A 23409-nucleotide genomic window follows, 5' to 3' on the forward strand; every position below is an offset into this window, starting at 1 on the left:
CCGTATTGTCTAGGTGTGCGAACAGCCCCCCTGCTCACACCCCCTACGTCAGGATCAGAGAAAGTCAGCGCAAGAGAGAGAGAGAGAAACAAAAGTAAGTTGGGTAGCTTCTCAGCCATCTGCCAATAGCATCCCTTGTATGAAATCAACCGGGCAAACCAACTGAGGAAGCATGTACCAGAAATTAAAAGACCCATTGTCCTCAGAAATCCGCGAACCAGCAAAAAATCCACGATATATATTTAAATATGCTTACATATAAAATCCGCGATAGAGTGAAGCCGCGAAAGGCGAAGCGCGATATAGCGAGGGATCACTGTACAGAGAACCCTCGTTTATCACGGTTAATCCGTTCCAGACTCTACCACGATAAATGAATTTTCGCGAAGTAGGATTCTTCATTTATAAATCGAATATTTTCGCAGTTAGAGTATAGAAAACCTGTTTACGAGCTTCTAAATACGTTTTTTAACATTATTAGAGCCCTCTAGACATGAAATAACACCCTTTAGTCACCATTACACTCATATTACCCAATATATTAGACAAAATAAGAGAAAATAAGACATATTAGACGTTACAAATATATTATTATTATTGTACTGTACATTCAATTAAACACACACACAGTTCTTACACACAACCACTAACCTATGAAGGCACAAGCTCAGTAGGAGAGTCTTCAGGTTGTAAGCTGGAGCGCTGATCGCACCCTCAGAGGACACAGACGCCCCTGGGAAAACCCCTGAAACAGCTGACAGTCTATCTTCACATTGCTCCTTACCCTTCTTACTTGCGCTATAAAGCGCGATAAACCTCTCATGCGGTACTCCGCTTACTTAAAAGTATTGTGCAGCGCCTCTCAGCTTTGGAATTGGTTGTTTTGCTTCTCTCAGACATTCTCTGCTCCTGGCAGAACTGTCATCTCTGACTTGTCATGGAGCACGTTTAAACTTTTGAAAAGAGATAAATGTTTGTTTGCAGTGCTTTGAATAAAGTTCTTTTTTTTCCTACAACCTCCTGTGTCTCTGCAAATCTGTGACCCAAGCGTGACAAGGTGGTGCAGTATCTTCAGCAGGTGCGTCGTTGTCTTCTTCCGCCGAAGGAGTACTAGGAGTAGGCAGTGGGTGTCTGGGTGCGTGGCTGAAGAACATCTTGATAGGCAGTTGCTGGCGTTGCCTTTTCATATGCGTGAGGAGGCTTTTGTAGGGTATTGCCATCCTTGATCGTATCCAAGAGTTTCACCTTCTCCTGGATGGTAAGCATCTTCCTCCGGCGCTTAGTTTCATTGTCAGAAGGCATAGAAAAAGCAGCACGTTTAGGAGCCATCATGGGGCTTAGATAAAAGTTTTCAGAAAGCGCATGCTTGTTATTCAACTGATAATTAGTAAACTAATTCATATGAATTATTAATCATGTATTGTTATGAAGTTATTTGTGAACAGTATTAAATTGCTCTGTGCTATTGTATAATAATTTACCCGGGATCATTGTAAATAAAATTATAATTACATATTAAATATAAAATCTTATTTTTTTTTGTTTCATAATGGATCGAACCTTACTATGCTGAACAGTAACTAACTATTCATCAAATCTTACTAATCCTAATCTTTAAATTCAAGTACGATACTCATTCATCTTAATTACTGTACGGCAGAGGTAAGAGGATTGGCGATTTCTTCATTCAAGGATTTTTTATAGTGACATTTACAGTTGGTATTTTATTTTAAACTTCCCGATAATTTATTATAAATTTTATTAATAAAATCAACAACTAAAACACTTTTTTGAATAAATTCTTTATTTAATTTAAAGTACCGGCATGCAAAGTTACTTCTTCATCTGAAAGATGGCGCTGTGGTTTCATCATTAATTACTTCCGCATTCATCGGCAAAACCGGCATCGCGCTGGAAATCTTGAATCTGAAATGATACTCATTGTATAAGCCGATCCCCAAACTCCAAGCTAAAAATCTAGGACGAAATTTTCGGCTTATATTCCGGAATCTACAGTACATCAAATTATAATGCTATCATCTATATGTCACAGCAAAGAAGAGGATCTGTTTTTGATCAGGAGTTTTGGTGATTATGTGTGGTGTGTTCTCATTTTCCTGCTCTTAGCTAATAGGAGTGGTCTCTTGCTGCTGTATGCCATCTTGATCATGGCACAAAGTGTTATGTGCTCACAAAAATACTTTTGTACACCACTGTTTTTGTTTATCTCAACATTCTTTTTAAACTCTAAAAAACCATTACATTTGAAAATGTAGGTGTGCAATAGCTAGGAGTACATTATTGTTAATCAGTCTGCTAAGTGGAATCGTGCTCAGTTCATTGAGTGTATACTTCTGACGTTTATTCTACAATTGGGCAAGTGACTTCAGTCATTTTTCTTTTCCCTTCAAAAACAAAAAAAAATTACACAAACAGATCTGTTAATAGTTTGTTCCCAATGGACGATCTTTTAATCAGCAACATTACACTGAAGTACCGTGGTACCTACGGAAAAGTATCAGGAAAAAATGTCCACAGAACTGCTGCAATCAAAACTGGATGGTGCACCATGACAATGCAATAATAAAGGAACAATTATATGCTACCATGGAAGAAATCCAGAGGTAAAAAAAAAATATGGCGGAGGCCCTAGACATGTAACAAAACATGAGTACAGCAAATGTGTCTAGAAATGGAAAATGCGATTAGACATGGGCATTACATCTCAAGGGGAGTATATTGGGTGAATAAAATGGAATTAGTGTAAGTTGTATGATAATAATTTTTTCATTTTTTACTTATTTAATTTTTTAAAAACAATTCCAGAAACCTTTGCTTCGCCCCTCACATGCAAGAGATGTTATAACAACACATAACTAGTGTTCACGATACAAACAAACAATCCATAAAATGCAGCTCCACCTTTAGGTTATTTTAAGGAGGAAAAGCTGCTCTATAGTCAGATTACTCCAAGCACACCAACAAAACTGTTCTGTTACCGAAAACAAGAATGATGAACCCAACAATAATAATATCCAATATACATGACAACAAAGGTTACTTATCTTGACTTGCAGAAAAAATAAAGTGGATACCCTGCTGGCAAATGACAAAGGTAAACTTAACATTATTTTTCTCTGGCACAGTTATGCAATTTACATCTTAAATGCAAACAATCCAATTTTATACCACTCCTCAACCAAAGAAAACTACCATTAAACATCAGGGTAATGGTATACTTGATGATGTAGTGGAAAGTAAACTGTGAGCTCCGTATTACAAGCCTTTGTGTTCCCATTAAATTAAAAAGTGGACATTATGTAATATATTAGCACTTCCATGGTTTTGCTAAAGCAGAATTACATCAGAATGGTTTTCCAAACAGCACTTAAATTTAAAAAAACAATTGAACCCAAGGTAGTCCCAAAGAGGGTTTTGCTATAATGCTCTAAAAATATATTTTTCTTTTGTATAGCTATAAGAGCCTTACCTGAGTGCTGTTTATTGGGACTTGGATGCAATATGCTGTTGGTGGAGGAAGAAGCAGAGATGTCCCCTGTTGGGCCCGTGACCACAGACAGGGTCCCTGTTGGCAGTGGTTGCCCTCTCTTCAATAGCTGCTTATGTTCGTGCTGGCGAAAACGTGGGGGAACCTCTCGGGGAGGGAAGCGTGGAGAAGCCAGCTGCTGCTGTTGGACAGTGGCAGGAGGACGTTTGCCATTGCCGCTGTTGTTAATGCTGGAAACAGAAGAACTTGCACTAGTATTGGCTGGGTGGAGATTGCTGGGATTTAGTTTGGCAGAATCAGGAGCTGTGATAATTAAAAGAGAGACAGACAGACAAAAAGGAATTTAAGAGTTATCCTTTCATGAATAGAGTAAGTGAACATTCAATGAGATTGAGGAAATACAATTGGAAAGCGCTTGCTGTGTCCACCTGCATCTTGACATGAGAAGACTGAAATTATTTTATTGTAGCTTTTCTCTTTCTTAATTTTAAGACTATTTTATTATCTTCAGCTAATCAGCAGAGTTTATATCAAAACTTACTTTGTAGTTCAAGGATGAATGCCATCCATCTCTCTTGATAAATATAGGCATAAATTCAACTTCCAATGTTCCCGTATTTCTAATTAAAGTGGGATACTCTTTAGGCATACATACTGTAAATCAAAATGCAGCAGATTCTGATCCGCAACCATGAGGTTTAGAAATATCATTCTGTGTTATAAAACTAAACATTTTTGCTAGACATAACATCCAAACTAAGTAGACATGAAGTTACTGTTATTTTCAAACTCTTCAATTTCTCCACAAAAGTAAAATGCTGCTCAGACACCTAGCCCAATAATTTTAACAATGGTTTCTAAAAAGTCACAGTAAGAGAATACTGCATTAACACTAGAATCCCTGAAGTCTATTAAAAATATTGTAATGCCGGGCCACCTTAAATTCCTTTGCACCTCCTCATCAGCATCTTTGTCTTGCAAATATGTTGATTGGCACTGCCAGCAGGCAGCCTGCTCACTCATCCCCCCTCCCCTCCCAGAGGCACCTGAAGTCAACTCAGCTGCTGAAGTCTCTTTATCTGGCAGTGAGGTATTTGGAATTGTATAGGGTAAATAATATATTGTTATTTGGGATACTAGGGGGCTTCGCTCGCCAACCCCCCAGCCTGCGCTTTGCACCAGCCACTTCGCATCTCTGCCGCTCGTGTATGTGGATTTCACTTTCACCAAACAACAAATCTTAATTCTCACGGATACGCCTCTTCATTGGGGGAAAAAACACTACTTTTCCCTGATGGCAACACGAATTAGACAATCTACAAGCTCTGACTTAAAGTTTAAATCCGAACAATATATTCAGTCTCTTTTCGCTATTCTGTTATTTCACCGAGTAATAATTTCCGTTTGTTTGCGCTAATGTGATCTTTACTATCATTTTTCGAGACTTTCGAATTTTAGCACTTTCATTATCTCTAACCTGCTCTGCACGTGTATCGCACCAACATTTTGGAACCTCTTTACGACGTTCTACTTTGTCATTTACTCTTTGTCTTTTATTTCCGGCCCTGGGCGTGGTTAAATCTCTTGGCACAAAGCCCAAATATCAGATAACATGTCCGTTTGGCTGGTGCAGAGATAAGCACTGTTGTCTTGTAATCAAGAGGTTGTGAGTTCGAGTCTGGATTATTCACGTTTTGAGTAGTGGGCTGCTGTTATTATTACAATTATATAATAAAAACATACATTTGATTTCAGTCTGTAACACCCGGTGTAAATTTTTACTACCTGTAAAAGATATTGCTGAAAGGATAGGAGCAGACACACAAACACTGGTGAATCATGTCTGACTAGTATCTTATTATCACGAATTTTTTGTTATTCAGTTTTATTCTTGAATAAAAACATACTTGTTTCTTTATACCTTTGCAAAAATGGTTATTTTATATTCCAGTAACCACTTGAATGACATCAAATCTGTCTTGACATCTCTTGCGCATGCACACACACACATCCATACATGAAAATGTCATTATTAGAAAGCGCTATGTCATTTGAACATGGTGGGTTTTTTTTTTTTCTCTCCGTCTTGCCCAAACTCCACATTATGATGCATAGTACTGTGAATGCAGACCGACTTCATTTTGGGTGCAAAAATTCAGCATGGCACCAGTGATATTTTCATAACAAAAACAAGAACTAGAGCTAAAAATATTGTTTTTCGTTTTACAAGAACGAGAACTGAAATTAATGCAAATAGAGGAACTAAAACTAAATAAAAGTAAAAATGAGTGATATGTGAACGACCTAAAACGAGAACGAAAATTGAGTAAAAATGAAAAAAACAGCAATAACATTTTCGTTCAATCCGGTGCAGTCGCCCTGAGCGTTCAGTTACGTTGCGCTGTTCACTATGCGGTGATCTTGTACCTTGGGCTTACTATAGTCACGTGGCGCAACTTCTGTAAAGAACCGTTATTCATTTGTTGAGCACATTTGGCTCGTCGGGTTGAAGCAGTAAGTACTTGTGGTTGCCAATGGCGAGTTCTGCACAGATGTTCACGGGTAGAAAACAAGAAAGTAAAGTGTGGAAATACTTTAGTTACAGCGCAGATGATAATAAAAGCAAATGTAGCGTGCAAGAAGAAGAAAAGAGTCTCGGAGTTTCAGTGCAGGACCAACTGGATCAGTACTTCTCTAGCACCATGACTGCACTTCAGTACAGGGACGTGTGATTGGGAGAGGCATGAAAAGTAAAAAAAACAATAATAACATAAAATAAATTTACCCTCTGGTCTGTGCTATAAATTTGTTTCCTCTATGATTCCAATAATTTTTATCTTTTTTACTTTCAAAATCTCTGAATTTGCACATTACCTGTTCAATACAAGGGAGAAATGCAAGGCACAGCAGTGGCGAGCGGGGCCTCAGCTCAGACTGCACTATCCCTTACAGGGATCCATCTCTGTGTGTCGCCAATATAATGTCTGCAAACACGTTTATTACACACCCTGACTTTCCTCAGTCTGGCTAATATCTTTAATGAATGTGTTCCATTTGTTATACAAAAATAAAATCCCTTTAGTCAGAAACATTTTTTTTGGCACTTGCACTGGATTTGAAGCTACACAGTTACTCACGTAATGCACTCTCTTTCCTAGTTATTTTTTCAAAATTAAGAAGAAATGTGTAATTCACTTTTCTAAAATTCAGGCTACCTTCTATTTATCTCTGTAAACTCTGACAAGAAATAAAGTACATATGAATTGATCAGTGGGAAAGAGAAGTTGTAATAGGCAACTTTGAAAACAAATGCTGCATGTAAAGGCTACAAAGTTGGAAATGCATCACAACAGTAAAGCAGTTAACAGTTTGAGAAGTGGTTTTAAAAAGAAGCAGCATGAGTATGGTGAACCTTATTTAGTGGGGGGAAAAAGTCAAATTGGCTCCAAAGAAAGGAGGGGAAGGGGACTTTGATCAAATCACACAGCAAAATGTACTGTTTGGGTAAACAAAGCAGCATCGGAGGATAAACTAGGATTTAAACAACTTGCAGATCAGATTTCATCTGAGCTGCTAGATGTATCTTTAAAGTATGATGAAGATAAATCAAGGTGGATTACATTAAACATAATGCTCAATTTATTTTTGTGCACAGGAAGAGGAAAACATCATTTTGCTAATTTTTACAGTTTTTATAAAAAAAACTCCCTTTAAATCAGCCCAGTTACATGAATGCAAAAAAAAAAAAAAATATGAAGGACCATACAACTTCGCAACAAATCCACTGCTTCCAGCTGGATTCACATTACATACGATTTAGATGTTGTGTCTTTCAGTGCCTGAATTATCATACACGTCCAATGAGAAGGAAAGCTGGCACAAGCAACAGTAAATTATTAAATACAGTACCATAATTACTTGTTCATGCACCCTGCATACCACTATCACAATGGCATATAATTACATCACAGAGCTAATTTGTATTGTACTATAATTAGAAAACTCTGTTTTTAATAAGATTTAATAAAACTGCAGTCATTAAAAAATAAAAAAAGAAGAGAATGTGGGACTTGGCAGAAGAGAAGGAAAAATCAAGACCAAAGTGCATTCCTTATTATAAAAAAATAAACTTTTTTGATCGTAAATATTCTCATGCAGAGGAAAGTTAAATAAATGTCTCTGAACAATGTAATGATAACAAAGCAGAAAAGAAGCTGATATATGATGGATGTATGAACAATATCCACATATCTGCTGCATTTTACAATGTCTATTTGCTTTAAATTATCCACATGTAACCCAGCAGTACTTGTGGTATCAGAATAGTAGTCATTTTTCTTTTGCATACTATTAATCTGTAGTACTAGGGTGTTGTACCGTGTAAGATTACAATATGCAAGCTTTCAAGGCAACTCAGGGCCCCTTCTTCAGGCAAGATGTAAACATTACATCTTGCCTGAACAAGGGGCCTGAGTTGCCTCGAAAGTTTACATCTTGCCTGAAGAAAGGGCCTGAGTTGCCTCGAAAGCTTGCATATTGTAATCTTTTTAGTTGGCCAATAAAAGGTGTCATTTTGCTTGGCTTTTCTCTACATGCTATTAATCCAAATTTTGTAGAAACATAATTTTTAGTTGGCCATGTTTTACAGATGGGAAGGTAACTTTATCCTGGTGGTAAATATTCTCATTTTTTCTCCTTTAGGACTATAATCACTAACACTGTGATATCAACATCAACTACGTAAATTCACATTTTCAAGTGATAAAATGAAAATGCATTAAGCAATAAGTAACTGTAAATTTTGCTGATGGCAACTTGTTTTTTATAAACCAATGATGTTTAATAATAAATATGATTTGTATAATTACATTATTTCCTAAAAAACAAAAAAACACTTGCTGTTGGATAAGTTTTGCTTTATAGTGAGAGAGAGAGGGAGATGACAAAGATTATTTGTTGTGTTTCCACCTTGAATTTTATGTATATTGTAAATGATGTACCTTTGGCCTCCCTGACTGTTCTATATGCTACTGATAAGGGTGATAAAAACAGGTAGAAAGGATACACATGCTACTAATTAACAGAGGCTAGTTTCTAATAATATTTATGTCTCAGTTTCAATACCACACTAAATGACAATCAAAGATGACAGCACCAAAATTAAGAAACTGCTCACAATAGTCCTACAAGAAACTTCTAAGTGTGGAAGAGACATTTGGGGTCAGTAAAACCATCTTTTACTAATGTTTACAACGTTTGCACAAATACCCAAGAGGGAATTGGCACCTGCTGATAATCCTGTCATATGACACCAAATTATGTATAAATTAAATATTTTTCTTGTCAAAAACATTTTCACTACAGTTTTTTTTGCAACATTTGAAGTATCAACACAAATATACCTCAATAGAAGAAAGTTTTATAGACATGTAAAACATTCCCAGCAGTTACCGTTTCCACTGCCTACACTGACAAACATTTGAAAGCGTTAAAATCATTTTCTGCATAAAATTTTTCAAATGGTAACCTAGTTAGTGACCAGATCAATCACCGAAAACTAATTGTTTTAACCATTTTTCATCTATAAATCATATATTTTAGAAATTGTAAATCACAGTATTTTAGAACCATGAATAAGGAAGTCACAATTTTTCAGGGTGGTACCCTTAGACCTTCACAGCAGAAAGATTTTTAATCTTCGCCACTGTTCACTGAACACTGTGCACTCCGGGATTTGTTTTACATGCTGCAGTTCTCAGTAAAACCCATCAGGTGGTGTGCCGTTACTATGGCAATCTGGTTACATACCCATTCTGACAATGACTGAACAATGGTAGAAAGCATTGTTCAGCTAAAAGAAGGTGGCTAAAGATGCATTTGCTTTACAAATCACATGAGATACACAGAAGAATCTCATTGTAAGATCAATGTCCTTCCCTACACTAACTAGTGGGGAAAAAAGACCAGTAAAAATAAAACAAAATAATCTTTAAAAACGTACAACAACAGAGTTTCAAAATCAAGACACTTCAAAAATCAGTAGTTCCAATAAGGAACCTTTTGAATCTTTGCAGTAAAACATAAGAAATTGAAGACCACTGGTGTCAGTACTAAATGAGATACAATGGAAAAAACATTAACTGCCAATTAAAACTAAAATCTACTAACAAATAAATGAATACTTATGAAAAACTGCTTCAGGAACAAATGTGGTATTGGTCAACTTAGATGTGGCGAGGAGATTGTTCCTATTGTGGAAACCGGCCCAGACACAGGCGGACACCGATGGTTCACCCACAACACATTTATTTACTTTCATATTTACAAAAGTGCACCTCAAAACCCCCAAAAATCCCCAAAGTCCAGGCCAACTCGAATGCCTTAGTCTTCAGGCCGCCTCCTTGCCTCTCCTCCCGAGCTCCGTCCTTCTCCACTCCCAACTCAAGCCAACGAACGGAGGGAGGCAGCCCCTTTTATAATCACCCGGATGTGCTCCAGGTGCTTCCCGGCAATCTTCCACTGGCACTCCCCCAGAAGCACTCCGTGTGTCCCCGCTTCTCTTCCCCTCAGCACATCCGCCACACCCAGGCTCCAAAAGCATTGGGGCGCACTCTGGCAGTGACCACGGGCCCCTATCAGGTTGAGCTTCAAAGCTCTGTACCCGTGGTCCCGCCCCCATGTGGTCTGGGGAAGGTGTAAGCCCTCTTCCGGACCTAGGCCGGGTCGCCCCCCCAAGCAACTTACGACTCTATCAAACTTGTGCCTGCAATCACCCTTTATTATTAATAGTTATAAGGTAGATTCTAAATGTATAGAACATCAGAAAAGCATCTGGGCCCAACTTTTTTCAAGAGTACTTCACTAACTTACTATTTACACAAGTATTTTAAATTCCTCATATAAGTGGACAAAGGTTCCACAGTGCTTTAATGTAGCTACTAGATTACCTTTTCCAAAAAATTCACAAAATTTTTCTACAGCTGCCAGCTACCTTCGACTTTGCCAATATTGTGCAAACCCTGCCACAGTATACATAAAGGTCATGACTGTTGTTGTACTTAGCATTCAGCTTATACTACACAGGTCAGACACGCAGAGTAAGTATTTAACTCTGCAGGAAGGATGGCAACAGGACACAGTCTCAGTATTCTATCTAGTCAAGTTGTGGAAACTGTTACTCAAATGTCCATAAATTATTTAAAAAGAACAAATGTATTGTATGGTGCTGTGACTGGAAGAGGAGGTTCTCCAAGAAAATAAAGAAACAAGATTTGAAGGCCCCTAAAATTCTACTCCCTACACCCTTACTTGATAATTTAATCCACGTCTAATATAGTTCTTTATGTAAAGAAAAAACTTAAGGTTTATGGAAATTCTTGCCCTTACAAGTCTTTCAACAGTGTCCCCATATTGTTGAACAATTTATTTTAAAGCAACAATAGAGAATCTACTGTACATATCTTTATCATTTTGCACTCTCCAATCATGTCACCTCTTAATCTCTGTTGTCTTAAAATGAAAAAGGTTCAACTCCATTACTATTTCCTCACTGGTCATTCTTTTCAGTTCCAGATTTAGCTTAGTTAGTCTCCTCTAGAATACCTGTAGTGATTTTTGCCAAAGGGGGTGTTACTAAATATTGACTTAATAGGAAACCTGGAAACCCAAACCTTTTTTAAATGTCATACTTGCTCTTTTATTGTCATAAAAATGCCATTGTTTTATTTTTTTTGTTGAAGCTATAACATTTTTTATTTGACATGTCAACAAAATATGTAATTTATCCAGTGAAATCTGGCATGGAACTGCAGTTTTGATGAAAGTAAGTTGAAATTGAAGAAGATACAGAAGGTAAACCAATGGCTAATGGAAAAAATGGAAAATGTAGAAAGAACAAAGTGTATCAAGTGTGCTGAAAGAGGAAGAGAAATGCTATTAAGAAGCTATAAGAATATAGAGAATGTGAACAAGGTGAAGCTGCAGTAAGCAATAACGGAAAGTGCAGAGTCAAAAATTGGAAAGGAGAAGAAAACAATACAGTAATCCCTCGCTATATCGCGCTTCGCCTTTCGCGGGCTTCACTCCATCGCGGATTTTATATGTAAGCATATTTAAATATATATCGCGGAATTTTTCACTGCTTCGCGGGGTTTCTGCGGACAATGGGTCTTTTAATTTCTGGTACATGCTTCCTCAGTTGGTTTGCCCAGTTGATTTTCATACAAGGGACGCTAATTGGCAGATGGCTGAGAAGCTACCCAGCTTACATTTCTCTTTCTCTTGCGCTGACTTTCTCTGATCCTGACGTAGGGGGATTGAACAGGGGGGGCTGTTCGCAAACCTAGACGATACGGACGCTAGTCTAAAAATGCTGAAAGATTATCTTCACGTTGCTATCTTTTGTGCAGCTGCTTCCTGAAAACGACATGCTGCACGGTGCTTCGCATACTTAAAAGCTCGAAGGGCACGTGTTGATTTTTGCTTGCTTGTTTTTCTCTGTCTCTCTCTCTCTTTCTGTGCTCTTGACGGAGGGGGTGTGAGCTGCCGCCTTCAACAGCTTTGTGCCGCGGTGCTTTTAAGTATGCTTCGCATACTTAAAAGCCAAACAGCCCTATTGATTTTCCTCTGCCTTTATGACAGTCTCTGCTCCTGACTCCTTTGAAGAGGAAGATGTTTGCATTCTTTTAATTGTGAGACGGAACTGTCATCTCTGTCTTGTCATGGAGCACAGTTTAAAACTTTTGAAAAAGAGACAAATGTTTGTTTGCAGTGTTTGAATAACGTTCCTGTCTCTCTACAACCTCCTGTGTTTCTGCGCAAATCTGTGACCCAAGCATGACAATATAAAAATAACCATATAAACATATGGGTTTCTACTTCGCGGATTTTTCTTATTTCGCGGGTGGCTCTGGAACGCAACCCCCGCGATGGAGGAGGGATTACTGTACTTAAAACATCTTGGGTCACAGTGTCAATGTACAGAAAAAACAGATGATCATTTGTCTTTTCACATTCTAAGAACAGAAGGACAACAACAGAATTGGAAAGTGAACAATAAATGAAGGAGAGAGGCAAATCAGGTGAGAGAAAGGTGGTGGGAAGACAGATATAGGGAAGTGGAAGCAACTGATGCTTTGTACTGAAAAGTCAAACAATCGATGGAGACTGTTTTAAACTGAGATTAACAACAACATATTAAACAATTGTATGGAGAGGATGAAAAATTCAGAAACAACTTGTAAAATAAAGAACAGTTTGAACCACGGCTTTGTCCCACCTCTTGACTCTGATTGGTCATTTGATTACATTTAGTTTTGGCACGATTAAAGTGTGGTCTTGAATCAAAATGATGTATGCACAGAGCTGCTGCTAAGAGAAATGCAACACATCTGCTTTAATTTTAGTTATGGCATACAATCTATGCACATGAAGTTGCCATTTATGCATGAGGTGTCCTGCCCTCGTGACATAGCCATATTTTAAAGTGGTTTGTATACGCTACAGTAAACCAAATCAACCAAAAGCAATAATTGTATTTTTACATACCCAAGGTTGTCTTCTTTTAAATAAATCATAATTTTCAAAGTTGTCTACTCTCTTTCATTATTAAAACATGTGATCTGCACAAATGTATCTGGAGGCAAGAAGCATGTCACAACTGAGTGAATGCTTTTATCAAAGATCTCACCAACTTCAAGCCACATACAGTGAAAGGCTCATTAATGATACATAGCTGTCTATGATTGGCCACTGAAATTACATGTCACAGATGTGCATGAAAGACAGGAAATAAATTGCTTCTGCGACAGCTTATGTTATATTATACACATTGCTATGCACAAATCTTGAGTCAGATTCTGATCACAGTTTTGACTCTATTGGATCAATTATGATACCTGGACACTGTCAGCAGCACGTTCCCCCAATGTTAGTTTACTGAGCTGTGCTCTTTCAATTTCACCTTAGAGTACAGGAAATGTTTCTTAGTGTTCCTGTGAGTACTGTTACACTGTTCAGGTGAGGATTAACCAAATCGAATGTCAAGGTATCATAAGAGGGAAAAAAAGGTGCTTAACCAAGTGGTTTGTTCATGATATAATTCCCCTACCCTACACACAACCACCTGCCAATTAGCTATGTTGATCCCTTCGGTGGCAAGGGTGGGGCAGATTATATCATAAACAAGTCTCATATGCTTGCAACTGCCACTAACGACTCAAAAGTGGCAGAGAAACTGAAAAATGCTGGTTTAGGTGTATGTGTCTGCATGACTAGCTCTGTGCTCAGGGCTGTCAGTATCCTGCCCTGCACTCAATCTTCCAGCAAAGACACTGTCCCCCACAAGCCAGCACTAGAAGAATCTGGTATGAAAACACTTGTATGTACTTAGATTATTCAAGATGTGAAATGCAAGAAAAAAGTAAAAAGACAAAATGAAAACAAACACATTGGACAAAATGCAGAAGAAAAACCCCAATCTGGTGTACAAAATATATTTTATATTATATATATATATATATATATATATATATATATATATATATATATATATATATATATATATATTTTCACACACGCATTTACTTAAATAAATAAACCTTCATTTTCTTGATTCTAGGTTTGTGCATCATAAATTGTCTTGGTTATGTACTGTAAAATCCATGTTTTTGGAGAGGAATCCCTAAAGCACCAGATTTGTTGCTTCATTCAGTTGATATTAGTGTAGACAAAGGTTTTTAATCACATAAATACTTTCTTTTAAAAATCTGCAGCTCCTTTATTACATGGTTTGAGTAATAGTTTATTTTGGGGTATGTAATTTAGGCATAATAATGCCAAAAACCCCTTAGTGCATAAGGGGTTAAAATACAATATGCTTTTGAACTGTATTTTAAACTTAGAATAAAACTATGTGTTGTAGTGAAAACAATTGATTGTTTGGTTGATATGTTTTTAATTATGACACGATAAAACTGTACCAAAATTCAATATCCTACTTGCATATGTATTGCATTTCAAAGAAGTTAAAATACTGGACTGCGTTTAATTTTGGCACAAATAATGTTCCATAAACGTCTAGGCTTCACAAGGATTTGCAATAATTGCAAGCAAAATCCTTGCTTGCATCATAGAATAACATCTAATCTTCCATCCCTGCCCAGGAAACTTAATTTCAGTGAGAGAGCTTCGATAATCAAATGAAACTATCAATAAAGCAAAACCTGATTTCTGGTTGTCCAAAACCCACTAGACTTCTTCTATGCTGTATGTTTCTCTGATCTTTCTTAAAACCAAACATTTCTGCATATTTCTCTTTGTCTATTTTATATCTTTCAAGTGGTCAGTGGATGATCACGTAACAACCCTATAAAGAAATAAGAAAATTATTTCTGTAGCACAAAAGTAAACACTTATCCTATTAAACAAATACAGGATATCACTTTAAGGTATAGTTATAAAATGTAAATGTGTTAAGTTCAAGTTTACAAAAATAATCTCACTGACCCAAAAATAGTATAATTATATAAAGATAAATGAGATCAAACCACTTCTAGAGAACATACCTATTCAATCAGTGGTGCGTAAAGACTCTTAACCAGTGTAATATAAAAATGTAACGAAATTGAATCTATTGGATAATACTAGACTTGACCATGACCTTTCAAATCAGAAAACAACTTTTCAGGGACATGAATGCTCACTTACTGTCAGCATTTCCATGTCTTGAAAACAGCTGTTAAGACACTTACTGTGCTTGATCTGACAAGTTTATGTCTTTGTTCACAGATAAGCAGACTCACAGGAATTACACTAGGTCTTGACCCAGGAAGCTACCATTTGGTTACTTAATTCCAGCTTTGTTCACACATGCTTTTTACCTTGCTATTTACTAGTAAATTCCTGCAACAACCAGAAGACTTTGACAAGAGTTAATAAAAGTCTGCAGGAACATTTAATAGCAGTTAGAGCTGCAGAATCCTGCCAACCTGAAAGCATATGATTTGCTCTTCTATATTCTATCCTACCTAGCCACTCCCAACAGGTCTGTTTTTTTCAAGCCTAATGTTCTATATGCCTATAAAGAGTAAGTTCTTGATTTCTGTTCATTTTAACATTTCCCATTTGTGAAAATATAGAAGAACAAATGCCCTTGTATTAAAATGGATATTATGAAGGCTACACACTGTCTAATTTTGAAATAACACACATCACTGTAATATATCAAGATTACACCAATGAATTAACTACCCCTTTATATTCAGGACATGCAGTAGTTTTTGTACCATTTTCTGGTCCATGATCTATAATAATAAAAGGCAAAGCCCTCACTGACTGACTCACTCACTGACTGACTGACTCATCACTAATTCTCCAACTTCCCGTGTAGGTGGAAGGCTGAAATTTGGCAGGCTCATTCCTTACAGCTTACTTACAAAAGTTAGGCAGGTTTCATTTCGAAATTCAAAGCGTAATGGTCATAACTGGAACATATTTTTTGTCCATACACTGTAATGGAGGAGGCGGAGTCACGTATCGCGTCATCACGCCTCCTACGTAATCACGTGAACTAAAAACAAGGAAGAGATTTACAGCACGAGTCACACGCGGGAACGAAGGTAAATGACGTTAATTTTTGACTGTCTTTTAATACTGTGTAAGCATACATATTAACACATGTGCAATTAAACGTGTGCATTTACGGGGTGATTTCTCAGGCTTAAAAGCTCACCTTTTATCAAACGCGGGAACAAAGGTAACTGACGTTGTTCACTGTCTTTTAATACTGTGTAACCATACATATTAACACGTGCAATTAAACGTGTGCATTTACGGGGTGATTTCTCAGGCTTAAAAGCTCGCCTTTTACTAAAAAGGTAAATGCAAAACTATTTTCAATCAGTTTATTGAAACGCTCCCGTTAAGGATTGCAATAACATATTCGCGAGATAAAAGAACGAAGTAGGGGGAAATGGAGGAAGAGCCGGAAACAGCGAAGAGCAAAAAATTAATTAAACAATTGAGAACGGAGCGAGTGAAGCATACAAGCATGTTCATAAAGGAAACAAAGCACGGTGTAAAACGTAACTTTAAATTAAGTTTATAGAAACGCTCCCGCTGCGGATTGCAATAACATATTCGCGAGATAAAAGTTTAATGAGAAGACACGAGGTATAAACGAACCACACGCCGTGGCGCAACGTTAGGGGCAACAGTTTCAACCATTCTATGATCTGCTTCTCGCAACTGAAAGACGGCACATGGCGGATGTTAGCCGACTTGCTGACCGCAACGTTAGGGGCTTCAACTATGGCGCTGACGCCACATCTCAGTGCCAACACTTTGCAGACTCTACTTAAAAGACACGCCCTCCTCACTGGACAGTTAAAAAGACCAATCAAACTAACGATGACATCAAGTATTACCCAATCAAAAGTAGGAAAGGAGGCATCTTCATAAAATGCGTGTGGGATGATTTGCATGACACGCTGCTTTAAAAAAAAAAATTATAAAAAAAATACGGGATCAATCCCGTCCAGTATTGATTCAAAACGGGACGCGCAATTTCATTCTCAAACGCGGCACGATTCCGTATTTTAAAGGACGGGTGGCAACCCTACAGTGCCAGGTAACCACCCATACAATCAGATTGTGATTCAGACTAGGAATGCAATGAATGTAATTACCCCGATCTACATACAAGGCGAAAGTCTTGCAACATTCAAAGATGATGGTTTGGGATAATTAGTACTTATTAAGTACACCATGGCACATAAAAGAGCTTATGAAGCCTTGAACCGAAAAAAGCAAGATCTCAGAGATCGTAAAAAAAAAAAAAAGGAGGTAATGTCGTTTAACTCGCTGTAGATTTTAGTCAAACATTACCAGTTATTCCACGAGGGAGACCAGCAGATGAACTCAACGCGTGTTTAAAATCCATGCTTCTCCCACGCTCGGTTATATGTCGCGTGTTCTCGGGTAGGTACACCAAAAAATGTATACATTTAAGCATGTAATGGGCAAACAAAAAATGAGGTATACCCGAAGGCACTGCAGTAGTACTCAATGTAACTTTACTTCTTAAATGTTAATGTTTTACTGTTTAATAATTTATACGCTTCTTATATAATGTTCAAATTCTTTTATCAAAATACCAGTGACAGCGCAATGCACGATAACATGGAGTGAATACACCATACGCATCTGCCCACGGCCGCCCTGGTGTGCGCAGATAGGAGTTGATTCTAAAATAAAATAAACATAAAAAGAGTAATACAATCATCACCCATAAAGCGGATAGCAGACGTGACGTATTATATGTGTACCAGATTTCAAGTCAATAGGTGAAACGGTTTGCAAGCTACAGGTGATTTAAAATCCTGGACAGACCAACGAAAAGCCACGGTAGCAAATTATAGAAGAAGATTTTACTGTTTAATAATTTATATTTATATGAAATGTGCTTCTTATATATTACTTCATATTCTCATATGATAATGATGTTAATGTTGTTTATATTGATTTCTATGTTATTGTAAGTGCATCTATGTGTGTATATGTATGTATGTATGTGTGTATATATATATATATATATATATATATATATATATATATATATATATATGTATGTATGTATGTATGTATGTGTGTATATATATATATATATAAAAAATATATGTGTATATGTATATATAATATATCTGTATATGTGTGTATATGTGTATATGTATATATATATGACAGCAACACTCATAACAATGACAACACAATTACATTGACAATCGTGTTACGTTATTTTTAAAATGTTTCCTTTACTTTTTCATAACCTCTTTAACACACTACTTCTCCGCTGCGAAGTGCGGGTATTTTGCTAGTCAAACACATAAAATAAATCAAGAGAAGATAGTATTTCAAATTTAATTTACTAGAACTTGAAAAAAAGCATTCCTCTTCAAGGCCTTTCATTGACATTGATTTAGTCCATTTTAGACTTGTTAAATGTTAACAGCACAAAAGAACAACAGCCGAAACATCAACACAATTAAAGAGCTTTTGATATACACACATACCTAGCTCAATAAAGACAAAGGCAGGGCAGAGGGCTCTCGTTAAGTGTAAGCAAGCCCTAATCTACTTTAACTTTTACAGAAGCAGTCAGTACTATGTGGATTGGCATTTCTCAAGGTCCAGGCAAATAAAATGATCAACAATAGGTTATATCGCATTTTGAAAATGCAGCCTATAGCTTGGTCAGAACCAAGGGCACACAAAAGTAGGAGTAACCATGTCAGCAAAGCACTGTTAACCATCAAACAAGCTTGGCGCTTTGGCTTTGACAGGGCTCAACAAAACTTTTAAAAGTGGTTGCTAGACATCAGCTTTTGGTTGCTGAAGCTGAAAATATGGATGGCATTTTTAACTGCCTATATTTGGAGTAAGACTGTCAGAATGAATATCACTATAGAAATATAATTCAAATCTATATGAAAAAAAAAAAACAGATTTGGTTTCATGTCATTCCAGACAAGCTTTGCCTATGTTCTGCACATCATTTACACAATCAGTGTTTCAATCATTTTTAATTTATATTTATATACTAGCTGATTACCCAGTGGCTTCACTCACTGAGTGCATGGGTAAAAAATAAAATGTAGTCTGTAAGTTATTAAACAGTAAAACATTAACATTTAAAAAGTAAAGATACATTGAGCACTACTGGAGTGGTTTTGGGTAAACTACATTTTAAAGGTGCTATAACACAACAGGTAAGTAGTACTAACAGCAGCTAAAATGTATTTGGATCATTTCTCAGTAGTAGATCCCTTGTGAAAGGCGCTACACGACTGCTGTGGTATAGAAATTAAATTTTCTATGTGATCGTCCAAATTTCTGCCTGACAACCTTGCACTACGTGCCTGTGACTTACTTCTTAAGATAATTCATCACAAAAGCAACCTTGAATGTTGCGGGGTTTTAGTGACCCGAACTCACCTTAAGGGACAGTAAGTAGTCGTGCAGGGCAATTTACAAATTGAGTCCTGCTTCGATGGTGCCGATTACACTCATTCACAAAGATTTTCACTCTCCCAGGAGCTAACGGGGCACCTGAAGTGTCACAAACAGTGCAAGAAGAGAGGACGCTGCCCGAAAATACGTATCTCTCGACCTGGCGGAGCAGCCCAACATTCCGCGCCTCCCAGCGTCCACTTTGTTCTCACGACCCCTCGCCACTAAAAGCGGTCTCGTCTTTACATTGTTTACAGCTCTGTGCAGATAAAAAGTAGAAAGACACAAAGCTGTTTTCCTCATCTCTTCTACTATCAAGTACTGCCAACTAAAAAAAAGTTACAATGTGGCAGTTTCCGCGACAGTCAAGTGGACGAATAAATAAAACTTCTCTGTCAGAACGCGCCTGGCGGCAGACGGCTCAGCGCTGTAGTCCAGAGAGGAGGGCTGGGAGAGGGCAATGCAGGCCGCACTTCTATGAGATAGATCGGCATGTTTGTGTTTACTTCTTTTCAATATCAGTAAAATAACTCTCACACAAATAATAACAATTCGTAAAGACAATATAAAAATGGCGTCCACAAACGAAGTGATTAGTTCCTGTATTATAATATGTTCAGTGGTCATACGTAATTTCCGTTTCAAACACTAAAAGAATTTTATATTATATTATAGATACAGTACAATCGCTCTTAACTGGCCTCGCACTAACTGGCCGACGGATTAACCGGCCTGTTAAAATAAAATTAAATTAAATTACTAAAAAAAAAAAAAAAAATTTTTAATCCTGAGTTGTTCTTTATATTTTATGTATGCACTTCCTTCTTTCCTGGAAGGTGAGAGGTCTTTTACTTTTAGAGTGATTTCAGTTTACATATTCCTTTATGAATTTTCCACGGTGCCTTCCTCTTTCTAGCTAGCGGCTTCCCTGCTTCTCCCATCGGGCTTCGCAACAGGGGAGTCGCCCTACCTGCAGGTGCAGCTGCCTTTCACACTGGTCCGGTAGCCCTCCGATCCCTGGCTACGTCAGGCTCCATCCAGACCGAGACTTGGGTTCTTCCCCAGCAGCCAGGGTGCTCACGCTGAGGTTAAACCAGCCCAAAGCCTCCACGACTGCCGCTGCCTTTCAACGGCCAGTCGTCTTCAATACCGGTCACTCCAGCTCCGTGATCGCTCAGCTGGAGCGACTGCTTTCTTCAGCCCCACCGAGTGTCGGCCAAACACTCATCTGCAGGGGTTCACCTCCCAATTGCCTGCCTTTGCTCCATCGAATCTGCTCTTGCTCGCTCGCTCTCCTGCACCGGCTTTCCTCTATCTGCTTCCTTCTCCATTAACCTCCCGTTCTTTCCTGTTCTCCCCCTAGCTGCATCACGCTTCTATTTATTACGGGGACGTGGATCAGATGTGGCAATTGTTCCCAGGAACAATTACGGATGCGGACGACTCCTCACCTGTGCACTTAAGCTAGGATTGCCCGCATCATGGATTCCCCAGGAACCGATCGGCCACACATAATCGCCGCACTTGCGGCTTAGCGAGTATTTAAAAAGTGGCCTTTTTGACTTGAGCTGTGGACCTGCTACACCACACTGTCCAGTCATTGTACGAGAAATACCATCACTTCCAGGACTTCTTGTTCTTCTTCACGCTGAAGATAGTTCTTAATGACTTTGGCTGTATGTCTGGGGTCGTTGTCCTGCTGCAGAATAAATTTGGGGCCAATTATACGCCTCCCTGTTGGTATTGCATGATGGATAAGTATCTGCCTGTATTTATCAGCATTGAGAACACCATTAATCCTGACCAAATCTCCAACTCCATTTGCAGAAATGCAGCCCCAAACATTCAAGGAACCTCCACCATGCTTCACTGTTGCCTGCTGACACTCATTATTGTACCGCTCTCCAGCCCTTCGACGAACAAACTGCCTTCTGCTACAGCCAAATATTTCGAATTTTGACTTATCAGTCCAGAGCACCTGCTGCCATTTTTCCGCACCCCAGTTCCTATGTTTTCGTGCATACTTGAGCCACTTGGCCTTGTTTCCACGTGGAGGTATGGCTTTTTGGCTTTAACTCTTCTATGAAGACCACTTCTGGCCAGACTTCTGCGGACAGTAGATGGGTGTACCTCAGTCCCACTGGTTTCTGCCAGTTCTGAGCTGATGGCACTGCTGGACATCTTCCAATTTCGAAGGGTAATAAGCTTGATGTGTCTTTCATCTGCTGCACTAAGTTTCCTTGGCTGACCACTGCGTCTACGATCCTCAATAATGCCTGTTTCTTTGTGCTTCTTCAAAAGAGCTTGAACAACACATCTTGAAACCCCAGTCTGCTTTGAAATCTGTGTCTGGGAGAGACCGTGTTGATGCAGTATAACTACCTTGTGTCTTGTTGCTGTGCTCAATCTTGCCATGACATGAAACTGTCTTCCACATCCTCGCCTTGGTAGCAGAGTTTGGCTATTCCTCACCCAGTTTTAAGCCTCCTACACAGCTGTTTCTGTTTCAGTTAATGACTGTTTTTCAACCTACGTGTGACATTGATGATCATTAGCACCTGTTTGGCATAATTGGTTGATCATACACCTGACTATAATCCTACAAAATCCCTGACTTTGTGCAAGTGTACTTATAAGAATTGATGCTGGTTTGAAGGCAAAAGGTAGTAACACCAAATATTGATTTGATTTAGATTTTTCTTTTGTTCGCTCACTTTGTTTATTGTTATCAATTTACAAAATGCAATCATTATTTATATTTCTGAAAGCATTCTTTGTTTACAGCATTTTTTTCACACCTGCCTAAAACTTTTGCACAGTACTATACCTTAGAAATATTTTTCTACATGAAAATAGGTAAGTGTCGGATTATCCAGCCAAAATGGCAGCCGGCCATGGGTCCAGTCCCGAGGTGGCCGGTTAAGAGGTATTGTACTGTATATAAAAAATGAGGAGGGAACACTTAAAAGGTCATTACATTGTAACATTTAGCACATTCAGTAACTCCATTTGTAAAACATGAATAGACTCACCTTATATAAAACATAAATTAGCACAGACTTCAAATCTTTTGCACACTAAGAAAGGCACATAGCAAAGCAAAGGGCAAGTGGACTTAACATATTTAAGCTCTCATGAGCTATTTTGTATGGGTTTCATATATGCATTGCAGGCATGTGCATTGTCTTGGTTCCAGTTTTCTCTTGGATTATATCACTTTCCATGCACAGAAAAATCACATTAAGCGCTGCATGCTTTGCAGAAACAACATGAACAAAAAAAAGTAATAATAATGAAACATACAAAGGCACATTACATAAAAATGTACGTAGATGTTGTAGCACTTAGAACTTTTAACTTATGTTCGAATACATATGAATAACTTATTTTTAATAGTATGAACCCTAATTTTTGTATAATTTGACAGCTCTGAATTAGAGCAATTAAGAAGCTATGCAATTATATGTTAGCTTGCTTTACTTGCTACTTTACAGCATTTCAATTTCAGAACTCTCGACTCTCAGAACTATCAGGGCACATATGAGGATTTTGGTGGTATAATCCAGTTTATTGAGCAATTGTTCATAAATGGTTTTACAGCTAAAACACATATAGAAATTGAAGTTTAAAGTACAAGATAGTTATTTTCAAAAGGAGTTGCTGAAAACATCCTTCATTTAAAGTGCACTGAATACGATTCCACCCCGCAATTCCTTTTATAATCTTACTTTCCTGAAATAATGTGAACCAGCAAATTAAAATGGACTGCTAAAACAAGCCTAAACCACCAGACTTGCCTTCAGAAACGCATCCTAAAAACAACAAAATCAAAGTTTTCTACTTTACGCCATAGAGGCCCAGATCATAACAATATAAGCAACAACACAGGAATTCCT

The 23409-nt window shown here is 37.8% G+C and overlaps 1 protein-coding gene across 2 annotated transcripts in view; it reads right to left on the reverse strand.

Annotated features, from left to right (window-relative positions):
• tnrc6c1 (trinucleotide repeat containing adaptor 6C1) overlaps window positions 1–23409 on the reverse strand; it is an 87344-nt gene that overhangs the window by 39119 nt on the left and 24816 nt on the right. For both annotated transcript variants that reach the window (XM_028819068.2, XM_028819069.2), the window contains exon 4: window positions 3491–3811. In XM_028819068.2, coding sequence (XP_028674901.2) covers window positions 3491–3811 — 321 coding nt within the window. The remainder of the gene's footprint in view (window positions 1–3490; window positions 3812–23409) is intronic.

Source organism: Erpetoichthys calabaricus, chromosome 14, assembly GCF_900747795.2.
Source record: "Erpetoichthys calabaricus chromosome 14, fErpCal1.3, whole genome shotgun sequence".
NCBI classification, from domain to species: Eukaryota; Metazoa; Chordata; class Cladistia; order Polypteriformes; family Polypteridae; genus Erpetoichthys; species Erpetoichthys calabaricus.